Below are 25,791 nucleotides of genomic sequence, written 5' to 3' on the forward strand. Positions count from 1 at the left end.
GGCTTATATAACCGGACAGTGCGGGAGTATGAAAAAGCATACAGTATGAAAGGGAAAAGGGGGCTTTCTGTGATCTTGATCATGATGAAAAGTGCTAAAATAAATCAAAAGTTTTTCCTCCCCAGCTCCTCTTGAGCACACACACACCTCAAGGCTGACACATCAGAGAGCTCGAGGAAAGTGCTGGAGAGCAGCGAAAAGAGTGTTTGTCACTAATTAGTTTCTGTGTGCGCTTTCTCCCAGATTTTAATTATGATTGGGTGCTGAAAGATGTGGTTGAAAAAGCCGCCCGCATCAAGGCGGCCCAACAGGAAACGATACGAGGCGGCTAACCAGCTCTGCGTCACGTGGCTGCGACGTGTCGGCACGGGAGGCCGTCCGCGGCGCTGTGCTGATTGCGCCGATGGGGTGCGTTCCTGCAGCCGGGGTTCGACTGAGACGGCACTGTGCACGCCTGCGGTGCTGATTATTTCAAGGGCCGGGGTTCGTGTTCTCCCTCTCGTGCTGGAATGTACTCCATGGTTTGCTGCAGTGTCAGCCTGCAATAATTTATACAAAAGTTGCTGGCATTACAAATAATTAATTTCCATGCAAAAAGAGATTGACATTTAAAAGAGTTTCAATTTCCATAAATAATTACTGCTACCCATTGTTTTGAGTGTAATGAATGCATTTCAGCAGTTGTGCTGAGACACAAAGCATGCTTCAAAGAAAAGATCCCCACAATGGGTGCAAAGGTTAGTGGTTCTATTCTTTTTAATTTGTGTGTCAACTTTAAACTGCTGGAGAACTTGGTTTGTTTTGAGGCTCATATTTTTCATGGTAAATGCATTCCAATTGCTTTGTTTATGAGTCTGCTGTGTGCACGTGTACGTGCGTGTTTGTTATAGCCAACTGAACTTTTCTGCACACCCAAAGCTAAACCCTGCAAATGGCTCATTCATTGGCTTTTCCTCTGAAAATTACTAAACTATGAAGGCCAAAAACATTCCTTTGCCCGTGTCATAGATATGTGGTCCCTTCGAACTACATACATCATGTTTATCCATATAGTCAGTCAGTTCCATACAATAAAAAACATAGATGTATGTATGTATAGATTTGTCATTTTTGTATGCACATAATCCAAAAAGTCCACTGGTACAAGACCAAAAATGCTTGTTAAATAGTAAAAAGCTAACAGGTACCATTTTATCCTGTTAATTTCAAAATGCGCTACATGTTGGAATCATGCAAAAATGGAAATCCTGATAAACACAAACTATGAATAACCGTTGTCCATATTTCTCTTTTTTAAATCAACACTGCAGTAAATTATACTATTAAACACAAGTGTTCACCTTAAACATACTTATTGCACTTCACTGTAAACTTTTAGACAGTTGAGGACATGTTTTGATCCAGAAAGTCATGAGTAATTCCTTAAATACATTCCTTAAAGTCATTTTTGATTAGTTATTAATTGAATTCCATGTAAAAAACTACCTAAACCACAGCCAATTATCCTTAGCCTTTCATGTTGCACATATCTGTAGAATAACCCTGCTGACCCTTTCGAAACCTCCCACTTCTGGAAAAATGCCATGCATCGATAATTAAGGGAGAAATGAGCTCAACTCATCTTTTTGCATAAAGATTTTATTTAATTAAAAACAAAAGTATGGACATTTTAATCCAGCTCCCATTTTAAGTCTCTCCCTTGGGGATGGTGATGTCTATTGCTATGTGTTCTCCCAAATATGTGGCAGTTCTGCTGGCCATCAGTGCTGGACATTATAGACGGTGCGGAGCTCCACTGGGGACGGGGGATTGGTGCCATCTCTTGTCCTCTTCCCAGTCGGGTCAGTCCTCTGGACACCCACTAATCAGAATCCAGCTCCTCTCACCTCTGTCTGGTACAAAGTACTGAAGTGTGTCTGCACTGCAAGATCCTTTACCACATCTACCATGCTTTCTTCACACATCGCAGTAAAGGCAGAGAGACAGCTCTTTGGTTTTGGAAGCAGTTTGACGCCTTTTTTAAGCATCTGCACTTTGGGGCCAAGTGACTGCGAATTCAAAACCCCGGAGGTACTTAATTTCTTATCTTGCTGTGCCAATTGGAGAAATATTAAACACAAAAATATTTAAGAAAGTTGCCCCTCATAAAATTTATCCAACCATCTGTATGTCATCCGTTCCTCGGTTATCAATAATCACTTGCCCAGTGCAGGGTTATGGTGCCTGGAGCATATCCTGAAATCGTAGGTTGTGGGGTAGGGCACACCCTGGACAGGAGACCAGCACACTGGACAGCAATCACACATTCATTCACCCCAGATACACAGAAAGAGCAATTCAGATTCATCAATCTATCTCGGGGGGCTACGGGCTTGGCCGGGTCCTGCTCTTTGGTGGGTCTGGGGTTTGAGTCCCGCTTGGGGTGCCTTGCAATGGACTGGCGTCCCGTCCTCCCCTCCCCCTCCAGCCTTGCGCCCTGTGTTGCCGGATTAGGCTACGGCTCGCCGCGACCCCGCTCGGGACAAGCAGTTTCAGCCAATGTGTGAATGTGTGTGTGTGTAATCTATCTCAAACATGTCTTTGGACTGTGGGAGGGAAACCCATGTGAACATGAGAAGATTCAAACTCTACCCAGGCTAAGCTAGATCTGAAGCCATCTGAACTTAGGCCCTAGAGTTGTGAGGCACCAGTGGAACCCTGCTATGCTGCAACTAATTAGATTTACTCCTATGTAGTTTTCACTTTTGGTTATGCTTGAACTGCAGATAATGAAATGCAAAGGATTTTTGTTTCATGTTTGTCAGGGTTTTTACAAGGAGGAGGCTACTTTGTGCTGTAGTCTGGGTAAAGCTATGGTACAGAGAGCTAAAGCCAGACTTTTTGATGTCAATGTCCATATTTGACATTGAGTATCGCAACGACATTAACAAACCAGCAGGGGGCTTCAGAGTTGGCGAGGAGATAACTTACTCTTTGCCCCTGGCGTTGTCCAATACGGCTTTACATCTTCCGTAACAAACCTGCTGTGTTGTGCCTCGCATTTTTTCCCTTTGGCCATCGCCAACCAGACAAGAGAACGGAAGATCGCAGTGCATTTCAGAGTGCTTCTGCAAAAAAAAAAGAAAAAAAGATAAGATGCACGCACACCGTTGCCCTCATGCACGCACGCATGCACATTTGCTAGGTGGCACACGGATGAAATTCTTGAGGGCGCAGCTGCAAGAAACCCGCTCGAGCTGGGGCAACTGAATAACATTAACCACACTTTCCTCTAGCACCCGCCCACGCAAAACCAACGTGATAAACGGTAATCTCAGCTCTTCAGATTTTTTGTATAACTCGTCTGAGAAATGAAAGGTCATTTTGAAGTTGCTGAATGCTATGCTTCTCTCCATCTGGGTCACATGCAACTTGAAATGCAGAACCACAAGACACAAGTTACCTCAGTGACTTCTAACCATTCGATTCTGAGAACGGGAAAAAGGGCCGCGCAGACTAAGTGTCTCGGCTAATTGAGTCATTTGTTAAAATACATGCCGATGCAGGGCAGCGTCACCTGCCATGGAGACACTCAGGGAGTCCTGGCAGGACCGTGTGCTGTGCGTTATGTGTCAGAAAGGACATCTGATGACACTGGACAGATGTATAAGTGACCAGACAGGCAGCGGCTAACCATGTGCAGGTGGAGGTGCACCATATCCTTGCTGAAGGACATCGCTGCAGGTCTGCTGCCACCTGCGAAATCTGTGGGGCCGTAACAGAGCGGTAGAATTAAACGAAAGTGTCATCATCGCAGTCATTATGGAATATGACAGATGGAAGGGGAGGCCCCTGCTGTTTACTCTGCTCATCATCGAGCGTCAGGGTTCGTGCCCTGGCCTTGCTAGGACATCCTGGCCTTTCCAGACGTTCACCATATCCGATAAACCTTTGCAAAGCTACTCCTGTAATGTAATGTAAATGTTTATATGTCTAAAAAAAGGAAAGGTGATTTGGATTTGTGGATACTTGGATAAAGTTTTACGTAACTACTCGTGTGATGAATATTGGTTCATATGGTGGAAAGAAACAAACTAACTCCATCTAAGTCTCACTCCCTGCTAATGTATTGCAACTTTAACCATTGCACACATTATATTTTCTATGAGATGCACGTCGCTTTGGAGAAAAGCGTCTGCTAAATGAAAAAATGTACATGTAAATATCCTTCATATCCACCATGACGGCTTGCATTTTTCACACCAAACAAGGCTAAATGTGCCCACAAGTGGATTTGGACTTTTAGGGACAAGTTGTGTGGCGTAAAACCTCCTTTTCCCGCCTTTTCCTCGTCGCCTTTTTCCAGACACGCGCGCTTCACAACACTTCGCGGTGCTGCCCCGCGCGCACGGTAGCGCCCCCCACCGGCGGGAAACGCTGGCGCCTGCACGTGCGCTGCGTGGTCACCGCTCGCGCCCCCTTTCCCTCCGCCCCGCGCGTCCCTCTCCAAAATGAGGCGGAGTCGCGCGCGCGCGCGCTCACGGAGGGTTGACCGGGTTGGGGGGGGTGGAGAGGGAGGAGTGCGCGCCGCATTCCGCTCCATTCACGCGGAGAAGCTGCAGACTCGCAGGCGAAGCGCCGAGCGGGTGAGGGCGAGCGCGGCACAGGACAAGTCCGCGAGCTGTGGAATGTAATCATGGAGAGGATATCGCTCGCAGGGAGCGCCTCTTTCACCCGTGAGTAACCCCACTTTTTTTCTTTCTTTACCGCGCTGCTCTCGCCACCCCCTCCCTGTAATTGGGACCCCCTTTTCTCGGTTGTCCCGCACTTCTCCCCGACCGTCTGTGTTTTTTTTTTGGGGGGGGGCTTGCTTGGCGAAGTTCCAACTCGCCTTATTCCACGCGGTGTGTTTCGTCGCGACGCGCCCGCCGAATGCTTAAACACACCGACGGAGACAGACGTGAACTTGTACTAGAGGAGCGCTTCGAAAAGAAGCGGACAAACTCCCGGTGTGACACACCTCAGTCTGTGGAGGAGGAGGAGGAGGAGGCGCGCGGCGGCCGGACACGTCGCGGTGCGAGTCGGCGCTCTTACACTCACTGTGTGTGAAGTGTGACGTGAGAGACGGTGAGTGTGAGGAGCAGGACGGTGGCGCGTCTTGGGCGCGTACCTGGTAACAACCTTTTCGGTATAAACTGTGCCTCTGTGTAGTTGGAAGCTGTACGTCGCCGGCTGTGTGTCAGTCAGTGGAGCCCTGACGCCGAGAGCTCTCGTGAGGCGCTCTAGTCTAGTGTGTAAACGTGGCTCATGATTATAACTGTGTGTGTGTTCAGTTGAGGACAGGCTCAGCTGGCTGTGTGTGAGTGCTGTCCGTTACTCCGTGCTTGAAAGACACCGACCGAGCTCGTCTGTGTAACATCATGACATGCCTTAGCGGCGTGGCCGTTGTGTCTCCAGGGAGCAGGTGGTGGTGGTACGCGGATCGATGGCCCGGCTGATCATTATGTCTGTGATTTACTTACCCCGACGAAGATGATGGAGATTCTGCTCGTCTGTGTGTGTCCCGTTCACAGCGCGCGAGCCGCGATGAAGGAGAAGCGCTCTGGGACAAGGTGTTGCTGGCGTGGAAATCCCGCACCGCGTCTGGGTTCCCCTCTCCCTCGCTCGCTCGCTCTCTCTCTCTCTGTGTGTGTGTCAGTCAGTCAGTCAGTCATAAGAACTGATCCAAGAGGAAGACCGTGACGCCGTCACGAAGTTAACCACGTTTTGATGTGTGTAGCGCTGTTTTAGTCCCGCTCCACTAACGGTGAATACCATTGAATACCCTACTGAATGCCGCACTGAGCGCTACGAGTCGAGTGTCACATTAACATTTACCAGCGGTACTAACTGGAGTGTGGATGCCGTGCGTACAAAACGCGGTGCTGAAGCCGGTGTGTTCGCTCGTCCCCCCGCAGCGGTGCTAAAGTGTTCGGTACCGTTCTTCATTCATTGCGATCGCTGTGTTCGGCACCTTGTTCTGTCTGTTCGTTCGGTGAGCTGGTCCCGACTGTCCTCGACAGCCGGTGTTCGGTGCGCTGAACTTGGGTTCGGCTTGGCTTCGCATTTTCCCCGGTACTTCTTCGACACACAAGATTATTGTAAAACGGACACTGCGTGGAGGAGCGCAGGGAACGATGCCCTCACACTCTTCGCGGTGCTGTCGGAACACACTCCTGATCGTATTCATAGACACCTTCGCTGTGTCATCTCGCGCATACTGCAGCTTCCCGGCCAGGTAAATGAGGGCAAACCTGTTCTGCTGAAGAACCGTTTCACCTTGAAGGGGGGGGGGGATCGGAAAGAACGGCATACAAATTCACGCCTGTTTTACGGTCCATCTATGAAAAGCGGAGGATTTTCAATGCGTTTACAGGGTAGCGACTTGGTTTCCTTACGAGCGCGTGTGACTCGCACGGCGGTGAGGCGCGTGCATTAAAATGAAGAGCGATATTAATATGGACAGTCTGTGTGCGAGCAGGAAATATCCCGAAAGGTGGACGGCATTTGGCACTCAGGTGGAGAGACGCGCGCTCGCTCGCTCGCGCGCGCGCGCGCACACACACACACACCGTTTACTGCACATTTATTACACATACCCATATTGCTGCTGATAGCCTCGGTGAAGTGGAAGCGACAGTGTAGATATTAAAAGAATATACCGCTTAATATATTCATCACATCTAGTGCACAGCTCCAGTAAGGACAGCCAGCTGTAGAAACGGGTAAATCTGTGTAAATTTGGTTTATGTAACAGTAAGACACCACATAAAAAAATGTGGTCATACGAAACATGATGTTCCACAGCGGAGGTTCAGTGGCACAGAGAGGTGGAGGTGCTACTCTCACATGCCTGCTGTTTCATCAGTGTAATGTAAAATCAGCTGCTCTCCCATGCACGCCTTACATCAGTACATGCGAGTCTCAATGGTACTTACTGTGACTTAAACATTTACACAATAGGCACATTTTTAACTGTATCAGTTTGGGGTGAGTACATTTGTCAAGGGCACTACAGTAGGAGGTGGTATTTGAACTCTGGGTCCTTTAAGTGTAAAGGCAGCAACTCGAACCACTACGCCCCCTGCTGTCCCTTTATTCAAGTGTTGTATGGCTCAGTGCTATTGTCCCAACACCTGAGAAGGAAACAAAACAGAAGAAGAATTGCTGAGCTTGGCAGCAAAAACCAAATAACAAAAATTAATAACTATGCAAACTAAACTATGACCAGCAAATGTCACTGAAAACGCTCTGCAGTGGTGTCTTTTTTCCATGTCTTACTGTGTCGTGTGCTGGTCTTCAGCAAACTGCAGCAAAGGCTTCCACACACACAAAATTTGTTAGTCCTCTTGTGTGTGACTGTCTAGTCGATTGTCTTCCACATCACTGTGCGGAGTGCAGCTCTTAGTGTTCAGTGGCGCTACAGGAGGAGGGGAGAAGTTCACAGATGGGTGTGAATGCGAGTGGTGTGGCGTTGACCTCTGAAGTGACAGATGGTTCGAAACGCAGTGCCACAGTTCAGTGCTCCGTGTATCCAGGTGCCGAACGTGTGCAGACGATTATTGAATAGCTCCTGTGTTGTCCTTATCGTGCAGCTGCCATGACGGGAATGCATGTCTGTGTGCGTCTCTCCCCCTGCCTTTTGCGCACCTCCGCCAGCCCACTTCTATCTGTCTCGGCCGCGGTCCCCATACCCCCGCGCTCAGCACTGCCCCTGCCCGGCATCTCATAATTGCCACTTTCCTGCCGGTATGTCTGAACCATGCGGTTAAGAAGCCTGGTCCCAGGACCTCAGTACTGCCGTCATTGTAATGCTCTGTGTAAACAACGGGGTTCAGCTGTCCTCCGCAACGCACTGTTCGCCTCATTGCCACTTTGCAGCGCTCGGGCTTTCAGGGCAGCGGGGGAAGGTTAACCTCCCCGCTCCATTTTTAGACAACTTGAGGCCACAGCGTTTGTGGTGTTCTTAGTTGGGCAGCACTAGGAGTCAGGTGACTGACTGAGTCATGGCAGAGAGCTGTTGTCATCCGCCTCCTATTGTCTCGCACCCTTTCTGTTTTCGTGGTGTTTGTGCAGGGGTGACGGCGCCTTTCCCTCTTCTGTCACTTGTGTTGGAGGCTTCCAGCTCTGGTGATCTTGCTGGATTTTTTTGGGAGGAAAAGTCACATTTGCACTGGTGACCCCTTGACAGGCGGGGATTCCAGATGTCAGTCCACCTCTGATATCAGTAGTGCTGCCTTTACAGAAGAGGGCGGGGCTTCGGGTGGGGGGGAAACTGCTGTGAAATGGGTTTGGGTCGATTCATTTATGGCATCAGTGACACGGATTAAATGCATCGGCTCGTTGTCGGTATGCTTTGCGGTGTTGTCTTTTAATTTGAAATAATTTTTAATCAGCGTTCTGAGAAGTTGTTCTTGTCTGCTGTGTTCTGCTGGCCTTCAAACGCTCGGGCTTCTGAAGAGACAGATGCTTTCAAGTGCGCGCCATTCTCATGTAGGAGGCACAGCAAAGAGCGCCCACATCAAACCGAAATAATCTCTCCTCTCTACCCCTGACAAAATAAAAACTCACAAAATGGCATGGTAAATTGAAAAATTAGCAAAGTACAATCAGTACGTTTTGGTTAAATGAAGCCCATGGTGCATTAAAACTGCTAAATGTGTAATTGTTTTTGTTGCAACTAATTAGCTGTAGAAGCTACAGCGTTGTGGTCATGCCTGAGGTGTTGGTGTGACTGTAGTTTTCCTGCACTGATTGATGAGCACAGCGTCTCACTGTGACGGAGCAGAATGAGGTGAAAAGTGGGCTTGGTTTGGTGTCGACTGCTGTAACGTGCACATGCACCTGCACAGACAGGCTGGGCTCGTGGAGCGAAAAGGGAGGCCTGTGTCTATCTGGGGTGGGTGTTTGCTCTGGAGCAGATTCAGGACTTGTGAGGTGCCGCGTGTTTCTGCATGACGCTGCTTGTGTCCAAAAGCACTCGCTCTGTTTGCCCATCTGCCTTTGTTTTCTCCTCTCTCTCTTCATCTGCCTCTGTTCATCCCCGTCTCACTTTCTGATATTCCTTTCTGTTCTGCTGGCTTTACTGCTCACAGCGTATGAACAGAGCTGGAGCCAGAGCCCTCCACCCAGCGGCCAGCCCTCTCTCGTGAGCATGTTCTTCTGGCCGTGGGACGCTGCGTATGGAAGTTCAGCAGTATTGGAAAGCATGCTGCACCTGATGGGTCCTGTCGATGCGTGTCGTCTAGAGTTTTCTTTCCCCATTTTATCATGGTGAGGGAGAGAAAGGCGTGGATTTGTGCGCATGGGTGTGAGTTTCTTTACCTGGGGATGTTTGCCTTGTTCACTGATAATGGCCTTATTAATGCAGCGTTGGGAGTGAAGAGTTATTTGCTTGCCTTGGTGACCGGTGTGGCCCCCGGGAGTTCCTCTACCGTCCGTTGTGCTAGGTGAGGAAGTAAAGGTCAGGCCTTCCTGTCCATACCCACGGTACTGAACAGTGAGAGCGTGCTTTCCTGAAACCTGTCTTTCAGTTTAGTGGTAGTTCTTTCACCATGATATTACAATGTTACTTATGAGGATCTCAATATGGGCTTGTCCACAGTATATTCACATTTGCCCTCTACAATTTTTAGCAAAATTTTTTTCTCCAAGGCGACTTTACAGTGAAGTTACTTACTGTGATTTACCTGTTCATATAACTGTTATTTTTGCTATGTCAGTACTAAGTATCTTGATCAAAGGTACATCTGCAAGAAATGGATTTTGAATCTCTGTCCTATGAGTGCAAAAACCCTCTAACCACTACACAACATGGAGTCATCACAGTACATACATGAAGTGGGTGAAATTTCCTTTCTAAAATGCCCTTTGCAGTGTTTCTACCCATCTCGCCTTGCCTGCAGGTTGACTTCCAGCAATTTTCTAGTGGCTGATTAAACCAGTGAAAGATGGCAGAGTATGAACCCCCTCACCACTCCCGTCTGCACATGAACTTCTCTGTCCTCACCCAGTTACGCATACATGCTTCTGCACCGTGTTAAAGATTCAGAGGAGACCCGCTTTATGCGACTGCTCACGCATTCGTTGTTCCGTGATTTATGTTACTAGCGTGGCTGTAACTGCAGGGAACGGGGTGTAATTGACAGTTTGCCATTGTGGACCCCCCCCCCCCACACACACACACAGAAAAACACTGCTTACCTACATGCACCCCCTTTCCCTCAACAGCACTGTGCAGTCATCTTGCCCTGGCCTTTTCTGCTCCCTCTTTGTCCTGTGATTACTGAGGGGAGTTTGAATAATTCACAGGTCCTGGATATGGTTTACAAGTAAGAGTAATAGGAAGTGGAACATGTGAGCAGTGCTTGTGGCGAGGGGGGCTGGTTGAGGGAGAAGGGTGAATCTGGTGCCATGGCGAGCCGCCCTGCGGAAGGGTGCACCGACGGGGGTGCCTGTCGACAGCTGCTTCCCAGTGTGCGGCACATGCACGTTCCCTTAATTATTAATCATGACAAGGGCACTCGCAGTTGTCATGACACCCCCTTTTCACAGTCTGCCATCCCTGTGGCATCCCAGGTTAATGCAAAGCGCCAGGTTCGGGGTGCTTTCCTTGCTCTCTGTTGCACCCACAAACCTTGCTCACAGTACTACACGTCCCGACTTCGGTGTGCCACTCGCTTGTCTGCATTGGTTCTGTAAATCCCCATTTCCTGTTGCTGACACAAGTGAAGCGGAAGCAGCAGGCTTTTCTGTGGTAATCTTCTAATTAATACCCTGTTAAAAGCTTTGAAAGAGGGTATTGATCTCATGCAAGCAGCACCATGGTTATTGTAAAACACAAGGAGTTCTAGAGGAGGCTTTTCTTTGTTCTGTTTTCAGTTTCATGGGGTCTTATGACCCCAACATGACTTTGTTGAAGGCCTGTTGGGCTGTTCATTCTGGGCAGCATCAGGTTGTGGTGCCAGGATCCAGTGGGGCCAGTCCATCCAACAGGGTTCCAGCTCTCCTTGCACCATTAAGGGCTGGGAAATTCACTTCTTGACTGTCCTTCTGGATTAGTGAAAGAAAGAAAGAAGGGGAAAAAGCTGGATCAATCCCTTTAGGACCGATTAGCACTCTCCTTTATTCATGGGAGAGAATGAATGAATGCTTTGAATGAACTTAATTTCAGAGGGAAATTCTGTTTGGTTGCTGCATATAGAACGCGTCATACCTGACTGTGCCACATACAAGACCGATAAATAAGCAGATTTTTTTTTTTCAACAACTTAACTACAACGTGAAATTTCGATGGAATGGCTACCGATCCAGTGTACCCTCGGCTAGCCTTGGGCTGCTGGTTCCAGAATAGGCTGCATACCTCTACGACCCTGACTCGGACAGGCAGTTGCTTATAGTGATTGAATTAAAGATATTAGACACCGATGTTAACGTCTATCAAAATGACAGCTTTTGCAAAGGAATTGCTTGCTGGCAAACTGCTTGAGTGCTTACCCTGGGCAGCGTGTGAAAAAGGAACGATTGGCTGAGCTGTGCACATGATCCCACTGCGCGCTTCCCAACAAACATTTTATGAAACTTAATCATGTATTTGTCTTGCTGTTGCTACCCGGTGTGACTGGGCAGCACACATGAGAGTTTTTCTCCCTTTCCTTGCTTCTTAATGTGAAACAGTTGTGTGGTAGGGACTTTATCATGATCCTGCGGCAAGCGCTGCATTTGTACAGGAGACCAGTGGGTTCTGAAGTGTTTTGAAGCCTCCTCTTCATACTTTTTCAAGTGCGCTGCCCGTGGACAACAAGGAACTGTTGGGATTGACCCTTCTGGGGCAGGCTCAGAGGTCAAGGGCCACACATCTTTTTGTGTGTGTGACTGTGTTGGAAAACATCTGTGGCCTTTCACCCCGTCTGTGCCCAAATCCGTGTCTTCTCCTGGAAAGCGTGGTGCAGTTCTGCATATTGTGTTGAAAAACTTTAGATGACTTTTTTTTTTTTTGGATCATCTTACATAGGGCTCTATGACCAACCTTTTTAGTCCTTGTAAATCTTTGTGTCATGTATTTGTGTGAATCTGCATTTTCCTAATTCTCTATATTGTGATACAGTTCTTCTATTAACACAAAAAGCTTATAAATGTTTGTAAAAAGATGCCTACCAGGGAGAGGAAGTGCTGATTTAAGGCTCTGCCCATGTTTCACTCATACAGCAGATGTCATAATCCTGCTCTTCAGGTGTTCCATCAGTAAATCAGCCCGAATTTCAATATCATATTTTGTCCACAGCAAATAGAGGCACTTTGCATGAGCCCAGTCACATATCTTCCTGTTGACTTATACAGCGTTCTTGAATGTTCCGTGCTCTGCTTGTGACCCAGGATCCTCAGCTTTTCATCAGACAGAAATATAATTGTGGATTCCCTGTTTGCTCTTAATCCACTTTGATAGCATCATCTGATTTAAAGACAAGAAGAGGCTTTCCAGTGCTGCCAGGGTGTAGCTCCTGAAGTCACAGGCCACCTCTCTTTTAGGACCTGTGTAGTTTTAACTCCAAGGACACTTTGTGTCTCCGTATGAATTAGGAAAAGAACTATTGGTAAGAAGGTGTAGAGGGTACATAGCTATTGGTTTTATTTCCCAGGCCTCTGCCAAATCTGTTTCTATGTGTGCAACTGATTAATACGGTAAGTCACTTTTGAGAAAATTCAGGTAAATAAGTAAATGTATGTTTCCGTTTGTGTGGCACACACACTTTGACGTTTTAGAGCTCTCTCTACGGCTTCAGGCACACACTCCGATAGAGGAAGCGACCTTCTAGTGATACAGGAAGAGAAAACAGGGCTCCAACAATGCTTCTGCTCACGTGTTTCTTCTCATAACGCAATCGACCATCGTGTCCAGAGGCATCACCCAGGAAGGGCTGTTGTTGACCGTCAGCGGGAAGGGTCCCCTCTGCAGCTGAGAAGTGCAGTAAGATGAACTGATGACTTTTGATCAGCTGTTGGTGAGATTGGCCCCACCACAGAACTCAATCCATACCATGGAGGAGCCTGCAGATCTTGCGTTGCTGTTGAGCCAAGTGAAGTGCTTAGCTCTTGCTGCTGTTTGTTTACTCTGTTCAGCGTGGTGCAAGCGAGTGTGCCGGCACTGGTGGAAGAGGAAAGCCAGAGTGCTGTTTATGTGTGGAGCAGCCAAGGAGCTGGCCAGCTGCTGGGAAACTGCGTGATCGCCACCGAAGGTGCGGTTGCGAACCCATGTGGGCGTCCTGACTACCATAGTCACATCGTCTTTCGAAAAGAGGTGCGGCCGCTGTTTTCTCAGCAGGCGCTTAGTGGGATGAGAACAAGCCAGTGCTAAGGAAGTGATTCCCTGGGCCAGGCAGGAAGTACACTGGGATGGAGCTCCAAATAAAAATTACCTTGTTGGGATGTGACACTGGCTCGGTCCTGGCATGGCAGCCATGCCGAAAGCACAGCTGCAGTGAGGATGAGAAGATACCGCCTCTGCAGCCATCCGACTCCCACCCCTGGGTTCTATCACTACCCTTGGACGTTCCTAACCATTTTTCTCAGATCACCGACAGAGGCCTGACACTGTTTGTCTTCATGGCAGCAGAGTTTTATCCCCTCCTGATCATCTTGTATAAAGAACTGTGAGCCACTCTCTTGTTTTATTATACATTTATTTGATTCTGACGGTGTGCCAGAAACGCCTCTGTTGAAATGAGAACATGTGCTCCAGTTTGGGGTGGGGGGGTAGGTATTTTTCATGCAAATTTGAGTAGCTGTCTGCTTTTTAACTGAGAATGTCGTTTATATTAAAGATGCAAATATAGCCTTTAAGAAAATGGAAATGCTCAGCAGAAGTGAGTATTATAGCCCTTTATCAGCACGGACTGTTCATTAGTCTGGTATAATTGTATTAGCGCAAACACGGCAGAGGGAAATTGAAATATGTGACTGTAAAGGTCAGGAGAGCAGTGCGATGACACAGACCGCTCCTCTGCACATCATTTCTTGCCCCTGATTAATTCCTGTGCTGCCATCCTCTTTGTCCTCAAACACATTGTTTGGGTCTCTCTGTGCCCAGCAAGGCTCTAAAGGGTCCCATGAAAATCTGTAAAGCAGCAGAGGAGGCCTGGGTCTCGTGCCGTAAAGCTGAGCTTTGTAGGCATTGATTCCGACGGGGGTCATTGCTTTTGCTTGCCGTACTCAACCGTTTCTTCAGCCTCCATACTTTCCTTGAGAACCTGGCTCTAGCGCCTTATCGCCACGGCGCAGTGGAAGTGGTGGCTGCCGGCCTGGTATGCCCCCTGCCTCTGGTCTCGTGGCTCGATTGTTGTGGGCGGCTCATGGCCACCTTTCTCACAAATGCCCACCATCTGCCATGACACAGGGCTCGTCCGATCGCTCCTGGGGCATGTGAGGGGGGGCAAATTGGAGACGCAGAACTGAAGTAAACAGTATTTGCCCTGCGGCTCCTCCCTGCCTAGGTCCTGCCCTGGTGCTGATGTGTCCTGCATTTGGAGGCAGAGAGAAGTTCCCACACACACATGCACACAGTCAGTGGAACGAGTCCTGCCATATTACTTAATCCAGCAGGAATGTGGCCTGATGACAAAGCTCATAAAGCAGGAAGCTGTCGGATCCCACAAAACTGCTGCTGCTGCAGGAGTTTACTGCATTTTTCCCCACCTATTTTACTAGCTGTGCTGAGAGGGCAGAGCAGAGACCCCGGAGCAACAGCCTGCAGCCAGTTCTGCAACAGCAGTTCAAAAGGGCGAAGCTGTACTTTAGGCTGAGTTTGCCGTTGGTGATGGGAAGGGCTGTGCAGTATCGACACTGTGTGTCCAGCCGCAGTTTACATTTATTTACTTAGCAGATGCTTTTCTCCAAAGTGACTTACAATGGATACTATGTAGTGGTACTAGCCCACACCTTATTCACCAAGGTGACTTACACTGTTAGATACAGTACTTACACTGGGTCAGTCATCCATACATTAGTGGAAGACACTCTTTGTCACTCACACACTATGGGTGAACCTGCACAGCATGTCTTTGGATTGTGGGAGGAAACCGGAGCACCCAGAGGAAACCCTTGCAGACACGGAGAACATGAAAACTCCACACAGACCAAGCAGGGATCGAATCCATGTCCTCTCATACCACCCGGCTACTCGCTGTGCCATTGTGTAGCCTGGTTCCACTGAAAGATGACGCACTCACCTGCAGAGGGCCTCTGCCCTATGGGAAGTGGCTGTTGAGTCGCCTTGCAAGCGGAGAAAGGGCACGCATCAGGCGGAAAGGAACTTGAATCTGAGAGGTTGTAGGTTCAAGTCCCAGAAGGAATGTTATTGTAGAATCCTCCATCATCGTACTCAAACCAGATTGCTTTAGTAAATATCCATCTGTGTGAATGAGTAAAACCATCTGTCAGGCAACTAAATGCTAAATCCTCCAAATAAGAGAATGGTTTTGTGTGTGTGCGTGTGTGTCCCCGTCCCAAATGTGGAGAGCTGCGCTGGGATTCTGATCGCTCCCGGCGGCATGTCCCTGGGGGTTCACAAAGCCCTTGACGCACCACTCAGGTGTTGGACACTGTGGAGTGGAAGCGAGCGGCAAGCCAACGGGAGGTTAATTGTGTGGGTAATTGCCTCGGTTTGCAGGGTAAGCCGAGTAAGAGGCGTGTGCAAGGGAATCTCATTTTCCCCAACAAAGAGCTGTTGGGACGAGGCGCTTGCTCGCTCACTCATCCGCGTCGGTCGGCCCCCTCTGCCTTCTCTGCAGGTCCATGAATGAAACGGGATATATTTGTTACTGCCCGCTCGCACGGTCTCAGCCACCTCTGGAACACGGGACTTGTCATGTGCGCTGCTGTTGTTGCTGTGTTTCTGGTGAGAAAGCGAGGAATGGGGCTCAAATCTGCAGCTCGAACCCTCTAGGTAAGACACAAAGGCTGTGACTTAATATATCCCGACACGTGCAGGGTCATCGCGGAATAGTGACACGGTGCACTTGGGGCCTCGTCTAGACAGCAGTGGCCTTGTGTGCGGAGCCTCTCCAGCATGGCTGGATCGTGTCAGTATTTCCACGTGTTGCGCTTCTCAGGTCTCTGCAAAAATATGGGAGTAACGTTTTACAACGCAAATGGGTTGTGTGCGATGCACTCCCATCTGTCATCAGCACCTTGGGCGTGGTATTACGTGGTATTACCTTGGATCTTGGGGCAGTTGCGGGGGGGTGGCTGTAACTACAGTTTTGTAGAAAGGCTTTTTACAAAAGTGTGGAATAAAGGGTTGAGAGCATTTTCTGGCTGAATTAAATAGGTGTTGGTGAATTCTCCCCTTTAAGTATCTGCTCTCAGAGACGGATTAATGATGGCTAAGCCCTTTTACTGGGGCTGTGTGAGGGTGTGCACCGCATGTGTCCTCTGCTGCTGTTTTGGAGGTGTGTGGTCATTGGACCCTCTTGTTAGAGGGGGACTGGTGCTGCACTGAAGTCCCTCCATATGGGGATTTTGGCTGTAAGGAATGAGAAACTGGGATCAGTCTGAGATTAGGAATAAATCACCTGGAGCTTAACGTGAATGGGACCAATGTTTCTGCTCTATTGTTCGTGTGTGTGCACGTGCATGCCTATGGGGGAGACCAGTTAATGATGCTTGAACACACTCTCTCTCTCACATGCACACATGCAGTGACCCTGTGAAATAATGACTGACTGTGGCTGGAGTACTGGTCACAGGTCAAGGCCCCAGGTTCAACTCCCACCTTCTACTGTAGTATCCTCTATCAGGGTACTTTTCTTGAATTGATACAGTGATCCAGCGGAGTGAATTGATGTAGATCACTTTAGAGAAGACAGCTAAAAGAATAAATGAGGGTGTAGACTGTGTCCGTAATCCCAGCTGTCCCTGAGAAGACAAGTGTTTGGAGGCCTGGTATAAAACCTGCCTTCCGGCTTGAAAGGGCAGCTGTTTTTGGGCTGGGGGAGGTGTCCTCAGATTGAACCGGTTTCGCACATGGAGCGTTCGCTGATCCTCCTTGTGCCATGCTCATTTGCACAGTAACTGCAGCGTGGTTGTGTTTTCGGTGCGCTGCACGTAGGTGCCGGTTGCACACACCCACGCGCTGCGTTGCCACCAGGCCCCCGTTCTCGTCTACTCGGCGCTGATTTATTTTGTCAGTTATAGTCACTCCGAGGCTCTTGAATTGCAGATGCTGCCGTCCTGTTTTCTCATTCTGTGCCGCCTTTGTCGTCGTTGTCAGCTTTTTTTTATTATTATTATTATTTTCCCCTCTTTCTCCTCCCACGTTGGCGTGCGGCACTTGTTTATAAAGAGCTGCTCACATGCAGGCTGCCATTGTGGGGCAACCTGTCTGCTAAATCGCTCCACTTGTTATTTTCTTTCTTTCATCTCATCCTTTTTTGTGTGCTGATATAGACAACAGAAATTTTTTTCCCTGTAAAATTAATTCACAGGAATTTCTGCACCCAGCTGTTCCTATATATAGCATTCCCAGCTGTTGGGCAAGCTGCTTATTTTTGCTGTGTCTACTACGGTGTCAGCTTGCAGCCTATATAAGAGACATGTTGCAGCATGGCTCTAGTGACTCAATGGATCTCTGTGGACCGCTTCCGGAATGCCCCGCTGAGCTATGACAGACTGGATTAGAAGCTTTTCTCCCATCCAATCCGCTGTGTCCTCAGCTGCTGGAAGCCCTCGCAGTTCTTGTCGTCCTCCATTGTTAGAAGATGGTTCAGTGGCTCGTCTGGGACAGTAGAGACCAGCTGTTATCCAAATATGCTTCATTCCCACCGCTGCCCTGACAGGGGTCTGTCGCGATGGGGGGGCATTTGTGACGGAGGCGCCGTTGAGACTCAGGTGCCCTCGACTTGCTCCCTCGGACTGTGGCTTATGACACACGTAGAGGATGCTGTGAACGGTACGGGGAGGAGAGATGCTGTGCAGCGGCCACGATGAGATTGCAGTGTGTATTAATTTGTTTATGCTTGAGCAGGCTTTTTGCAGGGCAGGCTGTAATTGATATGCCACAGACAATAAATCAGAGCAAGGCCAAGGAGGGCCTGTGAGGGTGGAGGGTGGCTTTTCCAGTGGGGCTGGAAGCGTGTCACAAAGCGCCAACAGGTTTCTAATCACCCAGCCCCTCCCTTCCTCCCACCCTCCTAGGGTCGGGGTCTAGTGGCCACTGCAACCCTTTCTCTAATGGTGTTCGGGCACAGCCAGCTGTCAGCCTACCTCCTGAAACCTGCTCCCTCTCTCTTGCTGTGCCCCTCCTGCTGTTTTCTGAGCAGTGCTCTGCCTTGTTCACGTGTTCACGGTTTTCAGTTAATATATTCAAGGAAATGGTGCTGTGCAAAATACTTTTTAAACAGTTACGTGGCAGTTTATACACGTTGGCTTCCTTTTGTGCCCTTAAGTCAAGTTAGAGAGACATTTTAATTTCCACTATCTGAGCTAATGCTGTCTTAGAAACTGTAACTGTACTTATCATTTTTGGACAGCAGTTGTCCGAGATGAACCTGATTCTTTCCTCTAAGTGCGTCTCGGATTTACTCGACGGCTGCCCTCACGGAAGTACCCAGGCACAACCTTAAGCGACGCATTGGGTGGTTCCAGCTCAAGTGATGGTGCCAAACAAACAAGAGTTTGCCACTGGAAAGGAGTGAGCAGGTGGTGGGGCGAGGACAGTGGAAGGTGCACTGATCCCGCAGCCATTTCTGCAGTTTTTTCCTGAGGTTGTCCTGCAGGCCCATTGATTTTTGCAAAGTGCTCTGGCTTAAAATTTTGATGCACTTTTATTTGCCCTGTGCGCCTGTGTGGGAGGGCATGTGTGCACCCGCCAGCACATCATATATTACTGCCCGTTTCCCCTAACAAGAATTAGCCATGCTCTAAACAGTGAATTAGGGCTGAGTGCAACTAAATGGAGGCAACGCTCTCGCTCTGGGAATTGTGTGCAGCAACAACTGTCAGCTCACTCGATCGCGCACTCTGTCCCTAGAGGATGTGGCAGGTTGCTTCGACTCGTGAGCAGTCCGGCAGATGGCTTCCGCTCTGCTGCGTGTGTCGTCTTGGCGTGGAACCGGCGTCTGCCGCCACTACTCTGTAGGTATGGCTGATTGGACCTCGGTCCATTCCAGGGCCTCTTTTTGTTTGCCTGCCTTTGTGCCAGAATCAGATGTTTCTTCAGCGTCATGTGTCCTGAGTGCCTCGCTTGAGGCTCAGCGCCAGAACTGGTGTCCAGCATTAGAGAGGCACGCCTCATTGCTGCTGCAGACAGCACTGCTTGTCAGCTGTGGGAAATGGGTGCTCGCGCTGGCAATAATTTCCCTCGAACGTTCTCTACGAGCCAACCAGTAGCAGCAAGGATAAAGAAAACTAAAAGGGCAGGCTCTGCTCAGCCTCCTCCTCATGTCCTCGTATTAGTTTGTCTTGTCTGACAGCCCCTCAGGATGTCCATCCTAGTAATTAAATGTTGTATGGGATATTTCCCCGAGGCCCCATTGTACTTTATTGCTATGTATGTGTTGTGACTGTTTTTCCTCACTATCCCGTTAGGCCTCGCCTTCTTGGGCTTTCAAACAGTAGCGATGCAAAATCAATAGGAAATGTTCCATCGCAGCTCATAATGTGTTTTTTTTTTTTTTTTTCCCCTCTTCCCCCCACTTGCAGGGCTCTTGGCTCTGCCGCCACAGATGTTATAGATGACAGCTCAGCGCCGAGTGAGAAACCGGGCGTCGCGTCAATAAGTGGTTTTCGATCCTTTGGCGCAGCAGAAGTGAGCTGGACGAGTGAGCAGGAAGAGAGCCGCCTCGCCCACTCTGGAGCAGTGTGCCAAAATGCGGCCTGCTCCGGGGCTGCACCGCTCAGTCCGTCTCATGGGCAGTTTGGTCCTCCTGCTCCTGCAGGGGGTGCTGGTCTCAGCCCACACCATGCCTGCACCCTTTAAAACCTTCTCCCCTTTGGAAGGCGGTCTCACGCACCTGGTCATCCACAATAAGACAGGAGAGTTATACGTTGGAGCGGTCAACTGGATCTACAAGCTGTCTAGCGACCTGACTAAGCTACGTAGCCACGTGACGGGGCCTGTGGTGGACAACGAGAAGTGCTATCCACCCCCCAGTGTGCAGTCCTGTCCCCACGAGCTCGCTCAGACTAACAACGTCAACAAGCTGCTGCTGGTGGACTACGCACAGAACAGACTCATCGCGTGCGGTAGCACCTCGCAGGGCATCTGCCAGTTCCTGCGACTGGATGACCTCTTCAAGCTCGGCGAGCCACACCACCGCAAGGAGCACTACCTGTCGAGCGTCAACGAGTCAGGCACGATGTCAGGCGTAATCATCGAGGGCATCGACAGTCCCAATGGCAAACTCTTTGTTGGCACTCCCATTGACGGCAAGTCTGAGTACTTCCCCACTCTATCCAGCCGCAAGCTGATGGCAAACGAAGAGAATGCTGACATGTTCAGTTTTGTTTACCAGGACGAGTTTGTTTCCTCTCAGCTCAAGATTCCCTCGGACACGCTGTCCAAGTTCCCGGCCTTTGACATCTATTACATCTACGGCTTCAGCAGCGAGCAGTTTGTCTATTACTTGACCCTACAGCTGGACACGCAGCTCACGTCCCCTGATGCCAGTGGCGAGCAGTTCTTCACTTCGAAGATCGTGCGACTCTGTGTGGACGACCCCAAGTTCTACTCCTATGTGGAGTTCCCAATTGGTTGTACCAAGGATGGTGTGGAGTATCGTCTTATCCAGGATGCCTACCTTGCTCGCCCAGGTCGGCAGCTTGCCCGCTCGCTGGGAATCTCTGAGAGAGAGGACATCCTCTTCACCGTCTTCTCGCAGGGTCAAAAGAATCGGGCCAAACCGCCCAAGGAGTCAGCGCTGTGCCTCTTCACGCTGCGCCGCATCAAGGAGAAGATCAAGGAGCGCATCCAGTCCTGCTACAAGGGTGAGGGGAAGCTGTCCCTCCCCTGGCTGCTTAACAAGGAGCTGGCCTGCATCAACTCAGTAAGTCAGCGGATGTCTTGAGCCACGCGTTGCCATGCAACACACTGTCTTCACTATGGCCTTGTGCCGTGTGACTCTGCGCCCTCTCCTTCCATGGGCACTGCCTTGAGATTATAGGGTTTACTTTATGACGTTGGCGATAGTGTTGATCCAGCAACTCTGTACTTTGCTCTCATTATGAGCCCTTGGGATTTGCACTCTGTTGCTCGGTTTACTCGACTTTCTCCTCTGTCCGTGCTTAATTAATTTCTACAGTCTTGACGGAGTCTTGCCGTGCCGCCAAAGTCCCCCAGGGGTCAGGCCCAGATCCTGTGTGCTGTTGGCGAGCACTACTTGGTGACTAGAGGGGCATGGCGGTGCATGCATAATGTCACTCGCAGGAGGTTGGGGCTTAAACACGGATGATGTTTCTCTCTGGGGGTGCCCAGGTGCCCCGTGGATTGCACACCTACGCCAGGAAGAGATGCCTTTAACTTGGCACCAGTTGTCTGCGCACCCCCACTGCAGCACTTCTCTCACCAGCGGCGCCCTTCGGTGCAATACACAGCGCCGTTGTGCGCTGCTGGGTGCTTGTTTGCAGGTTAGGCGAACACTTACGACTGCAATCGCAGCGTTTTCCCAGCTTTCCCCCCGGGCCTGGTTCGGTGTAATGTGGCAGCACGTGCCGAGCAGGAGGGGAGTGCCTTTGAACAGTTAATTAGCAGAAGCACAGGAGTGAGCCGCCAGCGGGCACATGCAGGAAAGGGCCTGTCAGCGTGTACCTCCCCCTGTCTCGGTCCTCTTCCAAATTGACAGCTATGACCCCCCCCCCCCCCCCCCCGTCTTCTCGTAATTATGGGCTGTGAGGTTTGCCTCTTCTGCTAATGCACGCTTCTTGCTGGGAATTCTCAAGGCAGGGTAGCATCACTTGGGTACCCCGCAGTTGCTGTCCAAAAACCTGGCACCCATCGGCAACCGTAAGTCTCGTTTCCAGATTTGTTAATGAAAAAATTAGACAAGGGAGGCTGTTGTCCTGCTGAGCGAGATGAGCTTCATGAACCCCGCATGGACCATTAGCTCCTCAGGCCTTGGGCAGGGCCTCCGTGTTAGCTTGTCCGCACTCTTTGAGATGCTGTCTACGTACCCATGCAGCGGGTGAACTCTGAGCAGCAGTAGTAATGATGACAATGATGGCGATGCTGTAGTCTGCTTGTGAAGTTACACCAGTGTCTGAATAAAATTAAATGCAGAGTTTCAAATTCCTCCTCTCTCACCAGGGAGAGATGATAATCGTGGTTTGCTCATTTTCACTAAACTACATTCACTTGTTCATTTTTACCAAATGCCAACCATTGTTAGAACACGAAACCCTAATTTGTCTGGCAGTAGTTGTTGATTTCACCATTACTTGTTTCTGCCTTGCGGACCTGTTCCTCTTCTGCCTACCTAATATGGAGGCCCTGAGCCATAGTACCTTCCGCATCAGCAGAGCGAAACCATGGCCTTGTCCCACATGTGGCACAGAGCTGTGGGTCTTTCCCAGGAGCAGGTTCCAACTGCAGAGCGCACTCTCCCCCCAAACCATCACCAGCCAAGGCACATGGATGCTGTCTCCACCTGGGCAGGTGTATTAAGTTATACTTATTTGTTGTGCAGACATACACTCCTTATTCACTGGTATTTATGTGATGCCTTCTATCCAAGGTGACTTACTGTTAGATACACTTCAGTGAAAACCTCAGCCATCTAAACACTTGCACATCAGAGTACTGTAACACACACACACACACACACGAGGAAATGCACTGTGAGCCATTTAGTTACCAGTTCACCTGAAACACGTTTTTGCACTGTGGGGTGGAAATCTTTCGTGTTACAGGTCGGCTCGTTGAACTGAGCTTCAGTGAGTGGCATTCGGGTCGTTGTGGGTCTGGCGTGAAGACTCGAAATTAGAGGTGTGTAGGTTCTTGATAGTTTGAAGCCCTCCTCCCGATTGAAGTTGTCGGGGTGCTTCTCAATCTCGATCGCCTCTTACTACTGAATGTTTGATTAAAATCAGAGATCATAACAAGCACTTCAGATTTTGGATTTCTCTTCTTTAGAAGGATTTCCACCTGTTTATGCCCCCCTTCGGGGAGGAGACACTCATCACTACTAGGGACATGATTTGAAAATTTCTAAGAAATTAGCTTGTATTTATCACTTACTGAGGACACTAATTTGCATACACACAATTTTACGTTTCATAACACCAAGGGGATATTTAAAAATATTTAGATTAATAGTAAATCTACTCAAAAAAAATCCATATCCTGATTCATACATGAAGCAATTTTTAAAAATTCAAAAGCTGCATCATAAGATTATCTGAGTGAAATTAAATGGGTTTTTCTCAGGATTTATTTAGATATGTTGAGAACTGTATGACTAGGTTAGACAACAATGCAATTTACTTTTCACATTGTAAGTCTATGGCAAAAGTAAATCGGAACAAATGCACATATTTTTGCACAAGCTTTTTGCTGCCAGAACGCAATACCTAACCCTAAGTGTGAATTGATGACAAAATAATACGAAAAGTATAAAATGGCATTTTAACAAATGTATCTTATTTCTATTTATGCTGAAGCTACATGAGATAGCTGTAAGCTTGAACTGCACTTGCAGAATGGCCCACCTTAGCGAACTGACGAAAAGAAAAATGTGATACTGTTTAAACACAATTTGCATATCCTTGTGAAATACAGTACAAATGAGAAAAAATTAAACTGTTTGCACATCTCTTTCGTAAGCCACAAAGCGATTGTAGGTATAAAATCTTGACACGGCCAATCTCTATTCCTAAGAGCTGTCTTTCCTGGTACATGACATAGGTGAAGTTCTTCAGGTGTCTTTCCACAGTCTGGACCTCATTCACTTCCCAAGCTTTCCTTTTTTCTGAATTTTAAGTTGAGAATAATAAAGCCATTAAAATAGAGGGTGAACATGGAAAGTCTATTCATATGTGAATTCCAGGAATGGCAGCACAGAGGTGACGCTAACTACTGTCACCCTCACAAATTACTATTTATGCTACATATACTTAAACGTTCAATCCCAACATCAATGAGACATGTTAAACTAGCTTTTGATAATTTTTTTGCTGCTGATTGATAGTTTTCCTGCTTCTCGTAATTTGTATAACATCTTATTCTTGTCAGATTGTTCACCTTTATTCAACACACATTCTCCCTGCTGAATGAGACAGTTGTCATTTCTCACAGCGGCAGTGATTTTGTCATTTCATGATGCTCAGTGTCTTCCACTGTGCTTTGGTAATATCTGCAGGAACAGGAAGTCATGAAGTCCATTCCTCTTGCTTTCTTTGGTCGTTGTTTGTGCGGAACCAGCTCCCTTTAGCCTGAATTTCTCACTGCAGCATTATGTACATAGTTTCCCCTGTTACGTAGATTTTTTTTTTTTTTTTTTTAACGCATTCATCTCTTTCGATCCCTTTGGAAATCTGAATGCTTCAGCCACTTCTTTCATTGGAATGCACATATTCCAGGTGCCTTGCCACCTTGCTGAAAGGCTCCAAGCAAAAGAGACAGTAATGCCATTTATACATTCTACTACCATTGCACTTTCTTTCAACTGCACAGACTACTACTGCCCCTTCTTTCCGCACAAATTCAGCACTGCTGCAAATTAAATCCCCCTCCATTATTTCAGAACGTGCTGGGTTTCTGAATTGGTTCTGTGGCCTCATGACTGCTTTCCTTTCCAACAACAATGACGTCTGTTGAGCTGCTATCAGGAAGAACATGACAAGGTTGAACAAATCTTATGTCCGTCGAAGACAGACGAATCCATTTTGATGGTTTGAGGGATGTGCTACTTTCTGAATCACTCAGCTCTGGAGCCTGGGACATATTCCTCTCCACTGTCTGAAGAAGTCAGAGCTCTTCTGAATGTTCAGGAATTCTTTCTCTCATCTAAAAACAAGTAGCATATTATCAGTCATGTGAGAATATTTGCACATTTTGAGTTGTTTGGTAGTGTCTACATGTAATGGCAGGACATTAAGGATGTTTGGTGTGATCTTGGTGAAATGTACAGGTGTACAGTGGTTATGGAAAACATCTAACCAATCAGGCTAGAACAGTTTGGTCTAGATTCTGAGTCACATTTATTGTATGAATGAATGAAAAACTATAATTTGGAATGAATGATTCTGTGGCAAAACATACAACAAAATTACAGAAGAACAGAAATAATGCCAGTCCTTTATAAGTTACACATGGTTCCTGTAAGTATTTTGTAGAATTCCCAACATTGGTTTTTATCCCATGTCAAATTTATTAAACCTTAACTGTAGACATTTAAAATAGACTGTTATATTGTGTATTGATGTCAGTCCACAATGAAGAAAAATTGTAGCATGTTAAATTTTACATTTCCTGCTATGACATAACTTACTGACACTTTAGTCCTCTTTAACCTTGGCACACTTGTGTTCTCCATCTGAGGAAGAACACTAACAGGGGGAAAAAAAGCATCAAGTCTGTGTGTCAGGAAAATGCTTGGCTAATTCGTTACATTTTAACAATCAATCAAAATGCATATGTGTTTAAGTTCCTTTTCTATTTTACACGTTACATGTCACTAGAAGTGCAGTAATGGCAGACTTTTACTTGCATTAATGCAAGCAGCATTTTCAAATCATCCTGCAGTTCACCTGGAAGTTTTGACTTGCATCGGTACAGTTTAACATCCA

The 25,791-nt window shown here is 48.1% G+C and overlaps 1 protein-coding gene and 1 long non-coding RNA gene across 4 annotated transcripts in view; one reads left to right on the forward strand and one right to left on the reverse strand.

The window, feature by feature from the left end:
• Positions 1 to 414: 414 nt before the first annotated feature.
• LOC108939321 (uncharacterized) lies at positions 415 to 5,536 on the reverse strand. The gene is made up of 3 exons (XR_001966502.1): positions 5,502 to 5,536; positions 2,971 to 3,107; positions 415 to 539 (listed from the first exon to the last, which is right to left on the reverse strand). It is a non-coding gene; the product is annotated as an uncharacterized LOC108939321 (long non-coding RNA).
• LOC108939320 (plexin-A1-like) overlaps positions 4,586 to 25,791 on the forward strand; it is a 163,160-nt gene continuing 141,954 nt past the window's right edge. For all 3 annotated transcript variants that reach the window (XR_001966501.2, XM_018760562.2, XM_018760563.2), the window contains exons 1-2: positions 4,586 to 4,715; positions 19,714 to 21,056. Coding sequence is in view for 2 of the 3 variants with exons in the window: in XM_018760562.2 (XP_018616078.2) it covers positions 19,881 to 21,056 (1,176 nt within the window). In the remaining variant the exon portion in view is untranslated. The remainder of the gene's footprint in view (positions 4,716 to 19,713; positions 21,057 to 25,791) is intronic.

Source organism: Scleropages formosus, chromosome 19, assembly GCF_900964775.1.
Source record: "Scleropages formosus chromosome 19, fSclFor1.1, whole genome shotgun sequence".
Lineage (NCBI taxonomy): Eukaryota > Metazoa > Chordata > Actinopteri > Osteoglossiformes > Osteoglossidae > Scleropages > Scleropages formosus.